The sequence below is a fragment of the Diorhabda carinulata genome, chromosome 7 (genome assembly GCF_026250575.1).
Source record: "Diorhabda carinulata isolate Delta chromosome 7, icDioCari1.1, whole genome shotgun sequence".
Lineage (NCBI taxonomy): Eukaryota > Metazoa > Arthropoda > Insecta > Coleoptera > Chrysomelidae > Diorhabda > Diorhabda carinulata.
Window position 1 is genome coordinate 12683164 of NC_079466.1, and position 16520 is coordinate 12699683.

A 16520-nucleotide genomic window follows, 5' to 3' on the forward strand; every position below is an offset into this window, starting at 1 on the left:
GTGATTACATTCGAAAAATAATTTTTTATCGAATTTGAATTGGAAAAGGATTTGTTCGAGAAAATTAAGTTGGGAAATTTATTTTTTATAACTAAAATACCTTCCGAAAAGTCATTTTTGACATAATCAAACATCGAAAATCATATCAAGAAAGGGGTAAAATAATACGAATATACATGTGTTTCAATATTTTCAACTTTATTAAATAGTCAGTACATCAAAAAGTCATATTTTGATTCAGTCAGCAAATAGAATAACAATCTACTAGGGTCACACTACAACTAACAGTTCTTGTTGATATGATTTTAGCTACAGGGTGTCTTAATAAAATAATGCTTTTATATTGATAACGAATATAAGAATATAAAAAAAATTCTACATATCGCATAAAATACGCAAAAAACTATGTGTATAGAAAAAATATATCATTTAAAATATTTTTTTAGTATACAGAAACATTTTCACTTTTTAATAAAATCTGTTTCTGTACATTTGATCACCCTGTATCGTTCCTGTACAACCTATAATGATTCAATGTTTTTTAACTACTTCAAAAGCGTCTACGCTATATATATATATATATATATATATATATATATATATATATATATATATATATATATATATATATTTCAATAAAGAAATATACCAAAATTAAAATTCAATAATCGAAAATTTAAAATTTACCGCGCTTATATATAAAATATATAAAATTTAAACCCTTAACGAAGATAAGTATTTTGACACTAGTAGTGACAATTGCAGCTAGTGAACAAAATCTAAATATCCAAAATGTAATCAAAATTGTTAGGAAAATTACATCTTAAACATTGGTTCATGTGATATGTGATCTAGTTCTACACTGTTGTAAAATTTAAATTGATAATATCTTGTAATCATATTAAAATTTCTTGTTTCTTTTATAGTATCCCATTTACATCCGATAAATAAATATTTTATTTTTAATAATTATTAATCTTCTTTTGTATTGGTGCAATTTAATATAGTCTGTATTATAATATCATTTTCTAATAACGGGAAAAATATTACAACGTGGCAACATCTGTCATTAATCGTCTTAAAATGAATCATAAAAACGTTCAAAAAGTAGTTACAAACGATTAAAAAAACACTATTACAAACGATAATTCAAGATTACAAATTAAGAAATATCTCCAATTGAAAATATTACTAAAAATTTTTAATTTCCCGTAAATTATCTAAGGATCATTGTGGTTTTAGTTGTTGACGTTATTATAAAGATTTACAAAATGGCTGCCGATTATAAACGTTAAATTAATTACATCATTTATTAGCGTTTTATTCTCAAACTATGGAATTTAAACAATAAATTTTTAATGTTTTTGTGATTATATGCAATTTTAAGCAAGTTGGGGATAATAAAATTTCCTAGCTTGTGTTACGAATGTGAAAACGAGTAGTAAAGGTTAATATCCTCAAAAAAAGACGACAAAGTTTAAAACGAAGCCAATCAAGAGGAATTAAACACCAACAGGTAAAGTAACGATATTTTTGTAACTAATTTTGGTATATTTCGAAAAAATATACAATATTTTCAACAAGTTATCTATAATTATATATATAAGTACTAATTATTGCGTTTAAGCGAACAATTGATTGCGTAAAGCCGTTTTTTGTCATATCTATTTTTAATCACAATATTTGATAAGCATTTCATATATATACTTATTTTCATCTTTTTTTTATTATCCCGAAATTTGATGGGATAATTTTAACAATATACACGATAACGATAACTGTAACTCATTTGGAATACATTTTATATAGGAGTTTGAAAGAAGTGCGAATGGGTATAAGTACGACCGTTTTCGTTGTGAGATTGTGGCAAAATTAAACACCAAAGTGTACTAACTCTAATATATTTCCGAGCTTTCGAAATTGTTATCGATTATCAATAAGGACATATATTAGAGTTAATACACTTTGGGGTTCAATTTTGCCACAATCCCACAACGAAAACGCTCAGAAACTAGCTGGCGTGTATATGAATTGGAACGAAGTCTTTGCCAGTTAGTTTATGAGCGTTTTTGTAATAAAATTGTGGTGAAATTAAACACCAAATTGTACTAACTCTAATATATTTCTGGGTTTATTGATAATCGATAACTTTGATAGTTCTTTCAAGGTTCAATTTGAAAATTGAATTTTGAAATAGATGAATTTGATATTTTTTAAAAGTAACAACGAAATTTAAAACGGCACAATTTCTATCTAAATGATAAATACATTGGTATTTCGAGAGCTCGGACATATATTAGAGTTAGTACAGTTTGGTGTTTAATTTAGCTACAATCCCACAACGAAAACGCTCAGAAACTAGCTAGCGTATATATGATTTGGAACGAATTCTTTGTCAGCTAGTTTATGAGTGTTTCGTTGTGGGATTGTGGGAAAATTAAAAACCGAAGTGTACTAACTCTCATTTACGAGTTTTTTTTGGTTTTTATTTTGCCACAATCCCACAAAGAAAACACGCTCATAATAAAGTTGGCAAATACTTCGTTCCGATTGATATAAATTTGTACTATATGACTATTTCGGGCCAAGATTTTGTCAAATTTGAAATTGAACAGTTAAATCACAAAATTCGGTCGTAAAATATAAAATTCGATAAATTTGGTTAAAGAAATCTTCAACCGAATGAGTTTTGTTTCAATAGTTAAATTAGATGGCTTCCTACATCACCGGATCTAAATCCGTTTAAAATTTTTCTTGAGGGAAATAGATTTTTGGTTAGAAGAAATTTGATGTTTTTATGTCATTATGACACATGTAAACAGAAACAAAAAACGGTTGGGGAACAATTACAAGTTGGATAAACGTTTAAATTGAAATAGGAGTCGATTTTTTTGTTTTTCAACCCTGTATATAATAAAAATAGGTTGATCCTCTTTTTAACGATTATATTTCGATTTTTGGCCCGAAATAGTATAGATAACCATTAACAAAATATATATTTTTTACACGATAATTTTCAAAAAATAGCAGAAAAATTTGGGTAAAAAAATATTTTTCGAGTAGAAAATTTGAAAGAATAAATCTAATCGAGACCAGCTCGATAGTATCGAGCTTTTAACAATGTCACCTACTTTGAATTTCCGAAAACAAACTTCGAGCGGGAAAATGTTTTACAGTGTTGTCAATACCTCGGTCCTGAATAATTTGATGTTTTCATTCGATTTAAAACCATTAATTCACGAACTCGAACGGTTTGACAACCGAAGACGCGCCAGCACGTCATTTAAATCAACAAATTTTTCCATTTTCAATTAGTCCAGTGAATATTGGTAAAAATATGGTATCACATCAAAATTTCATCGAGACGAATGGGTAAACGCAACCTTTTCCCATGTACAAATTATATCAAGGGGTGAAAGCTACCCCTTATTGTCAAAATTCGGTATAATAATAGTTGAACCATCCAGAAAATCAAGTTTATGATCGTTTTCGTTGTGGGATTGTGGCAAAATTAAATCCCAAAATGTACCAACTCTAATATGGTCTGGGAATCCATTGGTTAATTTATTAGCTCAAGATCAGCAGTTATTGAGTTAGGTTAGGATATCGATGAACGAATAACCACAGTATAATCCACCTTTCTCTTGATAATGTCTCCAAAATGGGAGACAAAACGTCGAGAAATTACAACGCCGTTCAATGCGTTTTTTTGTTCGTAATTCCGACCTTAATATTTGGAAAATGTATTCCGTCGTTCTTCAAATGAGGAAAAAAACTACTTTCCTGGCTAATGCCTCGACGAATATTGAATTACATCTCTATTGAAGATGTCAATCGATCTTTTCGCCGATAGCTCGCAATTGCGATTGGAATCGCGCTCTTTAGAGAAGATGTTTTTCAATATTAGTCGAAATATTAGCCAGGAAAGTAGTTGTTTCCTCATTTGAGGAACGGCGGAATAAATTTTCGAAATTTTGAGAGGTTAATAGTAGAAATCATTTATTTTTATTAAAAAAACATTTTGAAGCAAAAGGGAAACATTCAAAAGGCTCCAAAACGGTACTACTAGAAACCCTAGTTGGAGCGGAATCGAAATTTCAAGCAAATCGATGCGTCCCGATGGAAATCTGAGTTGAAAACCTTTGTTCATTGGACAAAAAATTCAAAATTTCGAACGAAATTCAGTACAACAGATAAGGACCCGCTTTGGCGGTACGATGAACGCCCTTATCGTGACAAATAATATGTACGATTTTCAAATTTTTCAAAGTGAATAAATCATTATAAATGGCCTTGACGTCGAGGCGCGCATCCCTTGGCGTCGTCGTCGTTTCGTTTTCTATAAGATCGCAGCGTATCTCAACGTTCTTATCAGAAGGATCAGAAGCGCGCAGAGCTGCACATACAGCAGGGATAACGGAACGCGAACGTTCCTTGTTGTGATCGAGATTCCAAGTCTGGAATACGATACGCGATTCCCTGCTGTTGTACGGATTAATGCTGTGACGCGGAGCGTATAAACATTGCTCCCTATCCCATCTGGAATTGAAAAAAGGGGTTAAGGGGGGAAGTTTATTTTTTTCGCGAGTTATGTGACAAACAAATCCGCAAGTTTGAAAAAAAATTTGACGTGCCTGTATAAAAAATCGTATATTTCCGGAACCAATCGAGATATCGATTTATTTTTAACGAGAATCGATTAACAAGACGCGTTTCATATTTGTGGGAAAAATACAGGGTGAAAGTTGGAATAAATTGTTTTTATGAAAAATATAACACTATACATTTATAATTGCGGTTGGCAACGTTGTAACACAAAAAAATCGAAAGAGAAACAAGAACAATAATTAAAATCACGTATTCCTAATTTTACTTCGAAATCTGTCAAATTGAAGAATTTTTTGGAATTCTAGCAACACTGTTAGAGGTGAATAACATCGATGAAATTTAAAAAAGAAGAAGCGTCAAACAAAACGATAATTAGTTTCACTTATGCTATACAAAATTCCTAAAATTAAGGAAAAAATTTTAAATCTGGCAACATTGAGTAACGTTTAAAAAAGAAGAAGCGTCAACTGTAGCAATCATGAAAATATCACGCATTCGTAATTTTGCTTACGAAATCTGTCAAATAAAAGATTTTTTTTTTAATTCTGGCAACACTGCTAGAGGTAAATAACATCGAACAAACTTGAAAAAGAAGAAATTTCGAATAAAATACAAATCAACATCACGTATCGTCTACTATAACAAAAAACAATTTGATTTATACGTAATTATACTTCAAAAACCGTAAAAATAAGCATTTTTCCTAAATCTGGCAACAATGCTGGAAGTAAATAAAATTTAAAAAAGAAGAAGCGTCAACTAAACAATAATCAAAATCATGTATATATATTTACTACAAAATCTCTCATTAAAGAAAATTATTTCAACTCTGGCAACACTGTTATAAGAATAATCGATAAGTTAAAAGAAAAAAAAGAAGAAGAAGCGTTATTAAAACCATCGATATATCTTACCTGCCTTGACACCGGAACGTCCCTTCGCTGTTGCAGATGCTTTTCATGTCATCGTCGTTTCGACTGCTCGCCCTATCGAAATAACATCCGTGGTATTTATTCAATTTCAATTTGGCGTCTAATTCGAGAAACAGATCGTTAACCGCATTTCGCGGTAAATCGTTTCTGTTTCTCAATTCGTCTTTGGTTTTGTAGAAATACGACCTAATTCTATCCTGCGCCCTCTTGAACATATATTCCTCTTTTGTTTTTGCGTTGGTGTTTAACCCTACGCATCAAAACGTCTTTACATCCGTTTGAGAAACAATATTTCTTTTTAATGAAACAACAAAAATTTATTCCCTCCAAACGATTATTAGACGAAATAACCTAACCTCAAAAATTATTGTTTCCGGTAATAAACTGCATTGGTATACTCGGTGACCCAAAAAAGTTTTCATAGTTAAATTTAGGAGTTTTTCATATTTCATAGTTTTTAGGAGTAAAAAGTACAAAAAAAATGTCAACTTCAATAATTTACTATACAGAGTGACCGAAAAAATTATTTTTTGTAATCAAATTTGACGTACTTGCTTATGAAATGTTCAATAAAGTTGTTGATTTCAAAAAATGTATAACTGTGCTGTTTTTAGTTGAAAAAGAGCAAAAAATACTAGTTTTTATAATCTGCTATACACAGTGATTCAATAAACAATTTCTTGTAATCGAATTTACCGAAATTGTTTAGAAAATATTTACCAAATGTCCCTTACTCAAAAATACGTTAATTTGTGTTGATTTTTGTAGTAAAAAATGCAAAAAATACTAATTATTGAAATTTACTATACAGAGTGACTCAATAAACTGTTCTTTGTAGACATTTTAAAATGTAAAAAATATTTATTAAACGTCCTTTACCCAAAAATACTTGTTATTGTGCTGATTTGAGTATGGAAATGAACAAAAAACATCAATTTCCGTTATTTACTATACAGAGTGTATTTTATAGTTATATATGCTTTAATTGTTCAAATAGTGTTCACAAAACGTTTTTAATTTGAAAATTGCACTGATTTTAGGGGTAAAAAGTACAAAAAACGTTAATTTACGGAATCTACTATACAGGAGGACTCAATAAACTGTTTTTCGTAGTAGAATCGGCCGCATTTGCCTATCAAATGTTCAGCAAACGTTTTAGGTAATTGTACCGATTTTAATATTAAAAAGTGCAAAAAAATAATAATTTTGATAAATTATTATACAAAGTAACAATTCTAGAACAACATTTACGTTTATGCCCTAAAAACAAAGCAAAAAAAGGACAAATGAAGAATTTTGATCTGGCACATGTGAAATTTCAATTTCAAAATTGGAAAATTGTGGTTTGGCACCACCATAGAAGAAAACGATGGTATTTTCGGTCAAATTTGAATCTTATCCTTACACGGGAGTGTTGTAACTGTCAAAAATTTGATAATGATGAGAAAAAATGTAAAATCCTCAATCTGCAGCCCAATCCACGTTCTTCTAAATGAAATTTCATTTTCTCATCAAACAAACCCAGTTTATTGCCAATTTTTAATGCAAATACACCCTGTATAATCAACTTTTTCAACCTCGGAATATAAACCGTGACGTATATCACACAAAATCGTTAGAAAACATTTTTTTTTCAAATTAAAATGCTGTAATGGAATGGAACTCAACTTTTTTGAAAAATATTTACCTTCGAACCATTCCGGATGATCAGCTTTGGTGCTGAATTTGCCCTTGTCAGCGTCCAAACCCTTGAGCACCTCGGCGAGTTTGAGCACCTTATTTTTCATTTTTTCAGTAAAAAATTCTTGAACCTTCTCTCCCGCAGTTAAATATTCATCGTTAACTTCCCTTATTGTCTTGTAGAGAATCTCGGCGTCCGTGGCGGCTCTTTCGCCGACTTTCACCCATATCAATAAAGTTTGCGCAGGTAAAGTCTTCAAAATATCAAATGTACTAAACAAATTAACAAAAAAAATATTGTTTTACCTGAAAATATTCTTCGTTTTCGATTATGGTACCGTCAGTCGTTTGGAAATCTATTTGTCCAGGAGAAAATTTAAGTTTGAATTTGTCGATTGTTTTCTTTTTGAGTTCTACTAGATTTTTGACGGCGATACCGACGCGGATTTTTCTATCTGCGTCGGTTACTCTGAAACCTTTCGTAGTGGTCATAGTTTACTGTAGGGAATAGCTTTATTCAAAATCTGCGAAGAAAGGTGAGTGAATCGACAACGATGAAAAAAAAAATAACAGAAAAATAGATCAAATTATATATAAATTGAGTGTTTAAGAAGAAACGTAAAACCAGTACTTCAAACTTACGAAAAACTAACCAAATATACAGTTATATTCAAGTAAAAAAATATTTTCCAAATCTAACAATCTAAACATAAAACATAGTAAGGGAATAGAAAAATTATTAAAAAAATATTAAAATATATGCTAACCTTGTTATTTGTGAAAAAAAAAACTGGAGAAATTCACATTTCATTGCAAATTATGAAATAAAAAGAAAAGTTCAAAACTTTTTACGAGTATTGTGGCTACCGGTAATGACGTCACACGTCCAACGCCATTTTGTACTGTAATTTAACCATAGATAACATCTAAGTACGAAGTGACAACTTAATTGGTACTACAATTTGATTTCGTCATTTTCATTACAAATACGTCATTAAAAATATAAAAATTGTAAAAAGTATTTAAAATGACGTCGAGATAATGTGTTAGGCAATATATTTTCAGAGTAAATCAATGATATTAATTCATGACGTCATTACCACAAATTTTGATGTTTACGAAAAACTGGCATAATGTCAAAGTTTAATTAAGCAGTGGTGTAGCAGTAGGGTATTGTAAAAGGTACTTTTTTAAAAAATGGTGTTCATGTCATAAAAAAATATTTTTTTAAATACGGTAAAATAATTATACAAAGTACTGTCTTAATATAATTGACACATATAATTTCTAATAAATATAGTTTTGAGATTGAATACATTCATTTTTACTTCAAAATTATGGTCTTGAAATGATTTAAAAGTTACTGACATGACCTAGGCGACGAATTAATTGCGGAGTCGCTAGAAATCGATTGAAAACCGCGAAACAGGTTAAAAGAAAAGGTCATAGTGATGGAAAAATAGAAAATAATGGAATTTATACACAAAAAATCGTCTTCAATTTACCAGATCGTACTATAATGTATTTATTTATATAAAACATTTTTATAAAAAACATATATTCCCTCGTATAAAATGAAAAAGCCTAGGCAAACAAGAAAACTATTAACGACCTTGAAAAATGAACCAAGTACTTACGCGACGATATAAACCGATGACAGAATCTGGATCTTACCAGGACGAGATTTCGAACTAAACTGGGGTCTAGTTGTTACCGAGGTGCAGTTAAATGCAAGTCCGATTCGTTGGGTTAAAATAAGAGCGAAACATTTAGGCCAATGTCATTGTCAGATGAATTTCCCTTTCTCTGTACAAAGTTCCTGTTCCGGGATAGCCGACCCGGAGCATGCGTTAAAGATAACTCGGAAAATCCATAAATTCGGTCCGGAGAGGCGGTGATAAATACGATATATTTAGTTAGGGTTGGAACGGAATCAATTACACACGTGTGCAAACATTCAATACTGAAGATATTTTATGATTTGATCGATTTACCAGAACAGAAATTTGTTATGCATTTTAGCTATTATCGGATATAATTTCAAGGTTATAGATATAAAAAATGTGTTGAAATATACTTACATTCCTAGAAAAACACTTTAAATCTACAATTTTTTTATTCACACAATAACACAAAGAAATAAACATACTGGGTAAGAAGAAAACAAAAGAATCGATTCATTCAATAATCGATGCGATAATAAAACTGATATTATTGATATCGTTTATTTCAACAATATGATTATTCAATTAAATAAATTCTCTTAATTGGTAACCATTTTACGTATCTAAACTATGTAATATACTTTTAGAAAGATATTATATACTTCATATTAATTTACTCGATTGGTGATTGTTTCGAATGAAAATAGTAGTTCTATTTGAATTTACTGTTGGTGACCGTGTAATGGGCAATCATAACCATAATAAATTAAGGATCTGATATATTTTTTTATTTATATTTTTTTAAATATGAGTTCCTTAAAAAGAGGTGCATTAATAGTTATAGAAGGAGTTGATAGATCAGGTAAATCTACGCAGTGTAAAAAATTACTACAAGCTTTAAAAAACAAAGAAATAAACACGCAACTAATAAGATTCCCAGACCGTTCTACGTTAACAGGCAAACTAATAGACGAATATTTAAAGAATAAGGAATGTAAACTCAACGATCAAGCTATACATTTATTATTTTCGGCAAATCGTTGGGAAAATGCGGAAAAAATGAAATCGTTATTATATAGTGGTGTGACTTTAATAGTAGACAGATATTCGTATTCGGGTGTAGTGTTTTCAGCAGTTAAAAAAAGTAAGAAAAACGATACATAAAATAAAATTGTTGTTTGTTAAAAGTGAAATATGATAATAACTTACAGATATGTGTCTTGAATGGTGTCAACAACCAGAAAACGGTCTTCCAAAACCAGATTTAGTATTCTTATTAGACGTAAGTTTGGAGGAAATGTGTAATAGACCTGGTTTCGGTGACGAACGATACGAAAATACGAATTTCCAAACCAAAGTATCCAAATTGTACAACAAATTATGTAAGGAAGAGGATAATTGGGTGAAAGTAGATGCCGCCAGATCTATCAATGAAGTTCACAAAAATCTGCTTGAAATGTGCTTAAGGACTATAGAAAAAGTTCAGATGTCACCTTTAGAAACTTTAGATTTTAATAGGGAATGTTAATTTTAGGGTAAGAATTTTTTTAGTTATAGAATTTAAAAAAATTGATGCTAATTTCTTGTAATTAGATTTTATTTTGATATTTTCATATTTCTTTAATATTTTCGTAAATACTTCGATTTCTAATACAAATCTCATAGTTTTATCTCTAATTATCAACATTAAGGATCAAAAATTACATTTTTTTTTCTTTATTATTGTTAATTTTGTGCTCGATTTATTTTTAATCAGTTTTAGTAGCTACAGGTCTCAAAAAATACGTTTTTGTTTATTTTGGTTCCAATTCGTATTCAACACGTTTTAGTAGCATTTTAATTAAAAAATGACGTTTTTTTCTCCTTAATGTCATTTATCTTGATTCCAGTTTATTATTCATTCATTACACATTTTAGTAGCTACATACCTCAAAAATTTCTACTTATTGTTGTCAGTTTTGTTCTTTAGTCACTTTTAACTCCTTTTAGTAGCTTTATTCTCAAAAATTTACATTTTTTTAATCCTATTGTCTTTGGTCACAGTTTATTTTCAACATGTTTTTGCAACTGTATACCTCAAAAATTGTTTTTTCTTCTTTTTGCTGTTAGTTTTGGTTCCAATCTACTTTTTACCCCTTTTAGTTGCTTTATACTTCAAAAATTATTTTTTTTCTTATTGTCATTATTTTTGGTTCTAGCTCATTTTCAACTCATTTTAGTAGCTGTATACCTCCAAAATTGAGTTTATATCTTCTTATTGTTGTCAATTTTTGTTCCAATACATTTTAACTCCTTTTAGTTGCTTTATATTTCAAAAATTACATTTTTTTCTTTTTATTCTCGTTATTTTTGGTTCAAGTTCATTTTCAACTCCTTTTAGTAGCTGTATACCTCCAAAATTGAGTTTTTTTCTCCTTATTGTTAATTTTTGTTCCAATCCACTTTTTACCCTATTTAGTAGCTTTATATTCCAAAAATTACATTTTTTTCTTTTTATTCTCGTTATTTTTAGTTCCAATTCATTTTCAAAATTGAGTTTGTATCTCCTTATTTTGTTATTGTTAATTTTGTACTCAAGTCACTTTCAACCCCTTTTAGTGGCTTCATACTTCAAAATGCATCCCTTTGTGCCTAATGTCTTGATATTTTGGTTACGATTTAAATCAAAAACAAAATTTGAATTTTTAAAATATTTATTTGTAATAATTTCCCAGTTTTACAGATTTTTAGAGTCAAAATGATTGTCAACAATATCAAATGTATACAATCTGATAACAACAAATAAAAATTTTGTAAAATAAACTGATTTTTATTTACCCTTCCTCTGTAACCGAATCCTCATTCAATATCTAACAAAAACATTTGAAAATAGATATTTTCAATGGATTAAGAGACTTTTTAAAATACCTGTTTGAAAATTAATTAAATGAATTAATTAAATGAAAAGATATAATACTGAAATAAACGAAATTTTTTCTAAACTAGACTGGTATCGAGAAAGTCTTTTTGTAAAACGGAAATTAATAAAATTTAACTAAAAGTCGATAATTTTTTATAAAACAAGGAATAAAATTCGCATTTAGAGTTTCAAAATCACTAAATTAAGTACATAGGTTCAAATGATCAATTTTAAGAGATTTTCTTCAACAAATTTAATTTTTTTTAAAAAAATCCAAAATGGAAGTAAAATTTTCCTTAGTACTCATATTTAGGTACTAGACCAACCTTGTATTTATATTAAATTTGGGTTTGAACTATCAATAAAGTATCATCAAATAGTAGTAGTTCAAATGAACCGAAATCAAATTCGAATAAGTTTTTGATTAAGAAAAAATAAATTCTAAGCGAAAGACCAACATTGTGTTAATTTCAGAGCTCGAAATAAAGCATTGGGTTTAAACTACCAATAAAAGCACAAAAAGTAGTAGTTCAAATGAACTGAAATCAAATTTGAATTGATTTTTGATTTAAGAGAATGGTTTCAAAAATTTAAAAGAAAACAAAACAAAAAAAGTGGAGAGTATTTGAAGTGACTAAATCCAATAATTTCAAAAATTATAACCAAGAAAACATTTTTATCAATAACACAGAGAAAAAACTAAACGAAGATCGTTACTAGTATCTGTTTTATTAACAGTAGTTCAAATGTACTGATAGAAAAACTCAATCAGAATGAAACAAATCGTGAATAACAGCAACAAGTATTAAAAAACTCAATTGGAAAGTGATTAAATCAAATAAGTTGAAAAATTATACCAAAAAAACAGAAAAAAGGGATTAATAATTGTAGAAAACATTTTTATTAATAACACAAAGAAAAAACTACACTAAGATCCTTACTAGTATCTGTTTTATTAACAATAGTTAAAATGTACCGATAGAAAAACTCAATCAGGATGAAACAAATTGTGAACAACAGCAAAAAACATTTAAAAAAACTCAATTGAAATGTGATAAAATCAAATAAGATACTCAAAAAAGCAGAAGAAACAGAAAAAAAGGATATATAATTGTAGAAAACATTTTTATCAACAAAACAGAGAAAAAACTACATGAAGATCCTTACTAGTATCTGTATTATTAACAGTAGTTCAAATGTTTCGAAATATATTTATGGCAGAGATAAAAACAAACTGTGGTGGAAATATTGCATCAGTTATAAGCTACGAAACTGGATTAAGATGAATTCTAGTAAATCAAAAAAACTTTTCCTGAAAAAAATATTTTGGCAATAAGAAATATCCACTGAATTAGCTTTAGATTAATTTCACAGCATTTCAAGCACTGGGTTTAAACTTCCACAAAAGTCTCGAATTCTTCTATAACCACTTTTTTAACACTCACGATCAGTTTTTACACTTTTCGAATAACCTCAACACTCAATCTCCTCCAATCCTAAGAACTACTAGCCACGCTTATATTACTGTTGCTGGTAGTTCTACTGCTCGATAACAAATTAGTGTCTTTTTTGAATACAGCCAAACCGGATTTGACTAATTCCTCAGCTATATCAATGTCGTGTTCTTCTATCCCGTATAAATCCACACCGGGAACGGGGGAACCCTCCCGTTTCGCCCTCGTCTTCTCCCTTACACTGTACCCGTTCATTTTCGCCGAAAGTTTTTTCCATTGAGCCACATGAGTCCATTCTTCGAAACGATCCACTGCCTCTTCCGACCAACTCTCACCGTTCGGTTCTAAAAAAAAATAATAATCAATAAAAATATTTAAAAAATAATTTATTTACCCACCGACTCTGGCTAAAAAACATTCGATAGCTTGGAAATGGAGTCTCAGAAAATCGGTTCTGAGTTCGTATAAATCTGTGCATAATACTGTATCCGTATCACCGTAATCTACGTAATATAATTCTGCTTGTTTCGATTCGCATTCTATTATTTTTAATACTTCGGCTCGGTACCTGGAAAAATAATTTTTTAAATTTTTTTATATCGAATTAACGGGTTTTTACCATTTTTTATCGTATAGAAACGTAGCAGCTACTAGATCTCCTTGTTTGACTTCTCCTAATACGTGTAAAGCTCTATTTTCAGGTTTTCCATAATATTCCGTCATTTCTTCTACTAGACAATCTAATTCAGTAGCTTTAGGACCGACTATTTGTACCCAAAACCGAGACGGATCTACCATAGCAGAAACGTATATTTCAAAAGGAGTTTCCGGTTGTCCTGAAACAAAAAAATTAATTAATTTTCATTGTAACGTCTAAAAGATTTTATTTACCTGGTATTGGAGACATTTTTTCAACTTTGGGGCTTTCGACGATTCTAGAAGCACCTTCTGGCGATTTTGGTGGTACTCTCGGTTCTCTTTTAGCCAAAGATGCTTCTAAAAATTCTTGTCGTTTCATAGCTTTGTCTACTACATCTTCTATTAAAGATTTAGCCAAATTTATCTGCTCTCTGGTACCTGTAAAGGAAAAAAATTAATTTTTATATTATAATTTTGTTATAACTCACCTTTAATGGAAATACGTTTCGAATTTCTACCTCGGTCGTCATCTAAAACTGTTATTTTTGCACCAGATAACGTTCTAAGTTCGGATATTTGATCCCCGTTTCGCCCTATTACTCTACCGATAGAGCTTAGAGGGATCCATATATCTTCATTTTCTAAAATTGGTTGATTCGTTACGAATTCCTACGAAAAATTCGAGAAGTCAAAAAAATGATAAAGATCGGAAAAGATGAAGAATTTGTTAACCTACAAAATTTCGTTTGCCCCCTAGTATCTTTTACTAAATATCTCCGAAAATATTGTTTTTAGAAAAAAAAGTTCCAAACAAAAATTGTAGCTAAAAAAAAGATCTACAAAAAAGGCTATATACATTTTTTACCTAAACCTATTTTTAAAAATGTTATGACTCAAAATATCTTTTTTTATTTGGAAAACGTCGCTACCTAGCTATTTTGTATATAAAAAATGTGTATAACCTTTTTTGTAGATCTTTTTTTTAATTAAAATTTTTGTTTGAAACTTTTTTTTCTAAAAACAATATTTTCGGAGATATTTAATAGATTTAAGGGGGTAAACCAAATTTTGTCGGTAAAAAATAGGGAGGTTCATCTTTTCGGAACTAAACAGAAAAAAAACGTCTTACTTGTATTAAATTTTCAGCAAGATTACAAGCCTCCACTGATCCTTTTATTAAACACAATTTATAATCACTGCTATCGGTATCTCTGAAATAAATGTTTGTACCGGTTTGTTCTTGAATCTGTTTGATAGTTTTGCCGTTTCTACCAATTAATGAGCGTACAACATTTTTAGGAACGTTAATTTGGTGTGTTTTGAACTTTGATATTTTAGCGTAAGTATCTGTATAGTCGTCTTCATCATCGTCTTTACGAAATAGAAGATATAATACATAACTCGAAACCCCCAACGCTGTTAGTCCAAGAATTACCGTTAACGATTGTTTAATAACACTGAAATTCGAATAAAATTGATTCATTTCAATCTATAGTCTATTTTCTACAATAACAAAAAAATAAGACAATAATTATGAAGTTTTTTATATTTTTTTTATCATTTAAATCTATATTTTATATGTGAATTAAACTGTTAATTTTATTTAGTATTATTTGCACAAATATTTATTTTTTAAATTATATAAAAGACCTTCACATTTTACTTTTAGATTATGATGTCATCATTCATAATAATATCACAAATAAATGTTTGGAGTAAATAAAAGTTAAACAACTTTAAAAATACATTTTATACAACCCAATTTTTGATAAAAACCAGAACTATTCTTCAAAACTATTTAAAAACAACAATGTATATTATAAACAATAATAAAAAACGTATTTCTAATTTTAAATAAATACGATAACATAAAATACTATTTAAAAATTTTTGTAAAAAAAATATCTGCGAATTTTGTAAATTTTATGATCTTTTTATATATTTTACTTACCTCATAGTTTCTACCCCTTTAAAATTTAAAAGGTCTAAATAGATACTTGATTCAATCACTAACACTAACCTTACTTTCTAATTCTACCATAGATAAATCTATAGTATTTTTTACCAATGAATTACATAATCGTAGTATACAGTTCATTGGTTTTTTCAGAAACCTCCAAAGTTTTGTAGTTTATCAATGTAATAATATACGTAAACCAATTTGAAAACTAGCAAAATAATACTGAAAACTCATGTATTTGAGGGTTACAATTACCCCATTGAGGTGTAAGTTGGAATATCTAGAATCGCTGATGACATTTATACTGTACATATTTTTTACTCTACCACTACACCAGCACTCGCATTTACACTGACGCGCGTTTCGAAAACCAAGTTATCGTCTTCAGAAACTGAAGGTTTCGTTGTAATTGTGAATATTAATGTTGTGGTAGTGTACAAAGTGTGTTCAGTACCATTGAGGTATGTGCTATAATGACACATTTTTCGTATTATTTATTTTGTGAATACGTAATTGTTCAATCAAATATTTCCAAATTAGTTTTTACAAATATTATTTTGTTACAATACGATATAATTAGTTTAGTGATGACGTTATAAGTGCGTTCTGGAACACTTGTAAAAATTGTTTCGAGAAAGTCCCTGCCAACTTAAATATCCATTTCTATTATACACCATCTGTCAA

At 29.2% G+C, this 16520-nt stretch overlaps 3 protein-coding genes across 5 annotated transcripts; 1 reads left to right on the top strand and 2 right to left on the bottom strand.

Annotated features, from left to right (window-relative positions):
- Window positions 1–177: 177 nt before the first annotated feature.
- LOC130896132 (DNA fragmentation factor subunit beta) lies at window positions 178–9125 on the bottom strand. 2 transcript variants are annotated; one of them, XM_057803942.1, is made up of 5 exons: window positions 8858–9125; window positions 7527–7744; window positions 7228–7474; window positions 5523–5790; window positions 178–4539 (listed from the first exon to the last, which is right to left on the bottom strand). In XM_057803942.1, the coding sequence occupies exons 2-5, from the start codon at window positions 7710–7712 to the stop codon at window positions 4182–4184; spliced, it is 1059 nt and encodes a 352-aa protein (XP_057659925.1). In that variant the 5' UTR covers window positions 7713–7744; window positions 8858–9125; the 3' UTR covers window positions 178–4181. The 2 variants fall into 2 exon arrangements, with proteins under 2 accessions (XP_057659925.1, XP_057659926.1); XM_057803943.1 differs by lacking the exon at window positions 8858–9125 and adding an exon at window positions 7988–8114.
- Window positions 9126–9530: 405 nt separating this feature from the next.
- On the top strand, window positions 9531–11686 carry LOC130896141 (thymidylate kinase). The gene is made up of 2 exons (XM_057803955.1): window positions 9531–10028; window positions 10096–11686. The coding sequence occupies exons 1-2, from the start codon at window positions 9692–9694 to the stop codon at window positions 10410–10412; spliced, it is 654 nt and encodes a 217-aa protein (XP_057659938.1). The 5' UTR covers window positions 9531–9691; the 3' UTR covers window positions 10413–11686.
- A 335-nt stretch (window positions 11687–12021) lies between these two features.
- LOC130896129 (tudor and KH domain-containing protein homolog) lies at window positions 12022–16189 on the bottom strand. Of its 2 annotated transcripts, none has more exons than XM_057803938.1 (7): window positions 15828–16189; window positions 15006–15333; window positions 14365–14545; window positions 14129–14314; window positions 13857–14073; window positions 13636–13805; window positions 12022–13581 (listed from the first exon to the last, which is right to left on the bottom strand). In XM_057803938.1, exons 1-7 carry the CDS (start codon window positions 15830–15832, stop codon window positions 13280–13282), a joined length of 1389 nt encoding a protein of 462 aa, XP_057659921.1. In that variant the 5' UTR covers window positions 15833–16189; the 3' UTR covers window positions 12022–13279. The 2 variants fall into 2 exon arrangements, with proteins under 2 accessions (XP_057659921.1, XP_057659920.1); XM_057803937.1 differs by having other exon boundaries at window positions 15006–15379; window positions 15828–16081.
- Window positions 16190–16520: the final 331 nt, after the last annotated feature.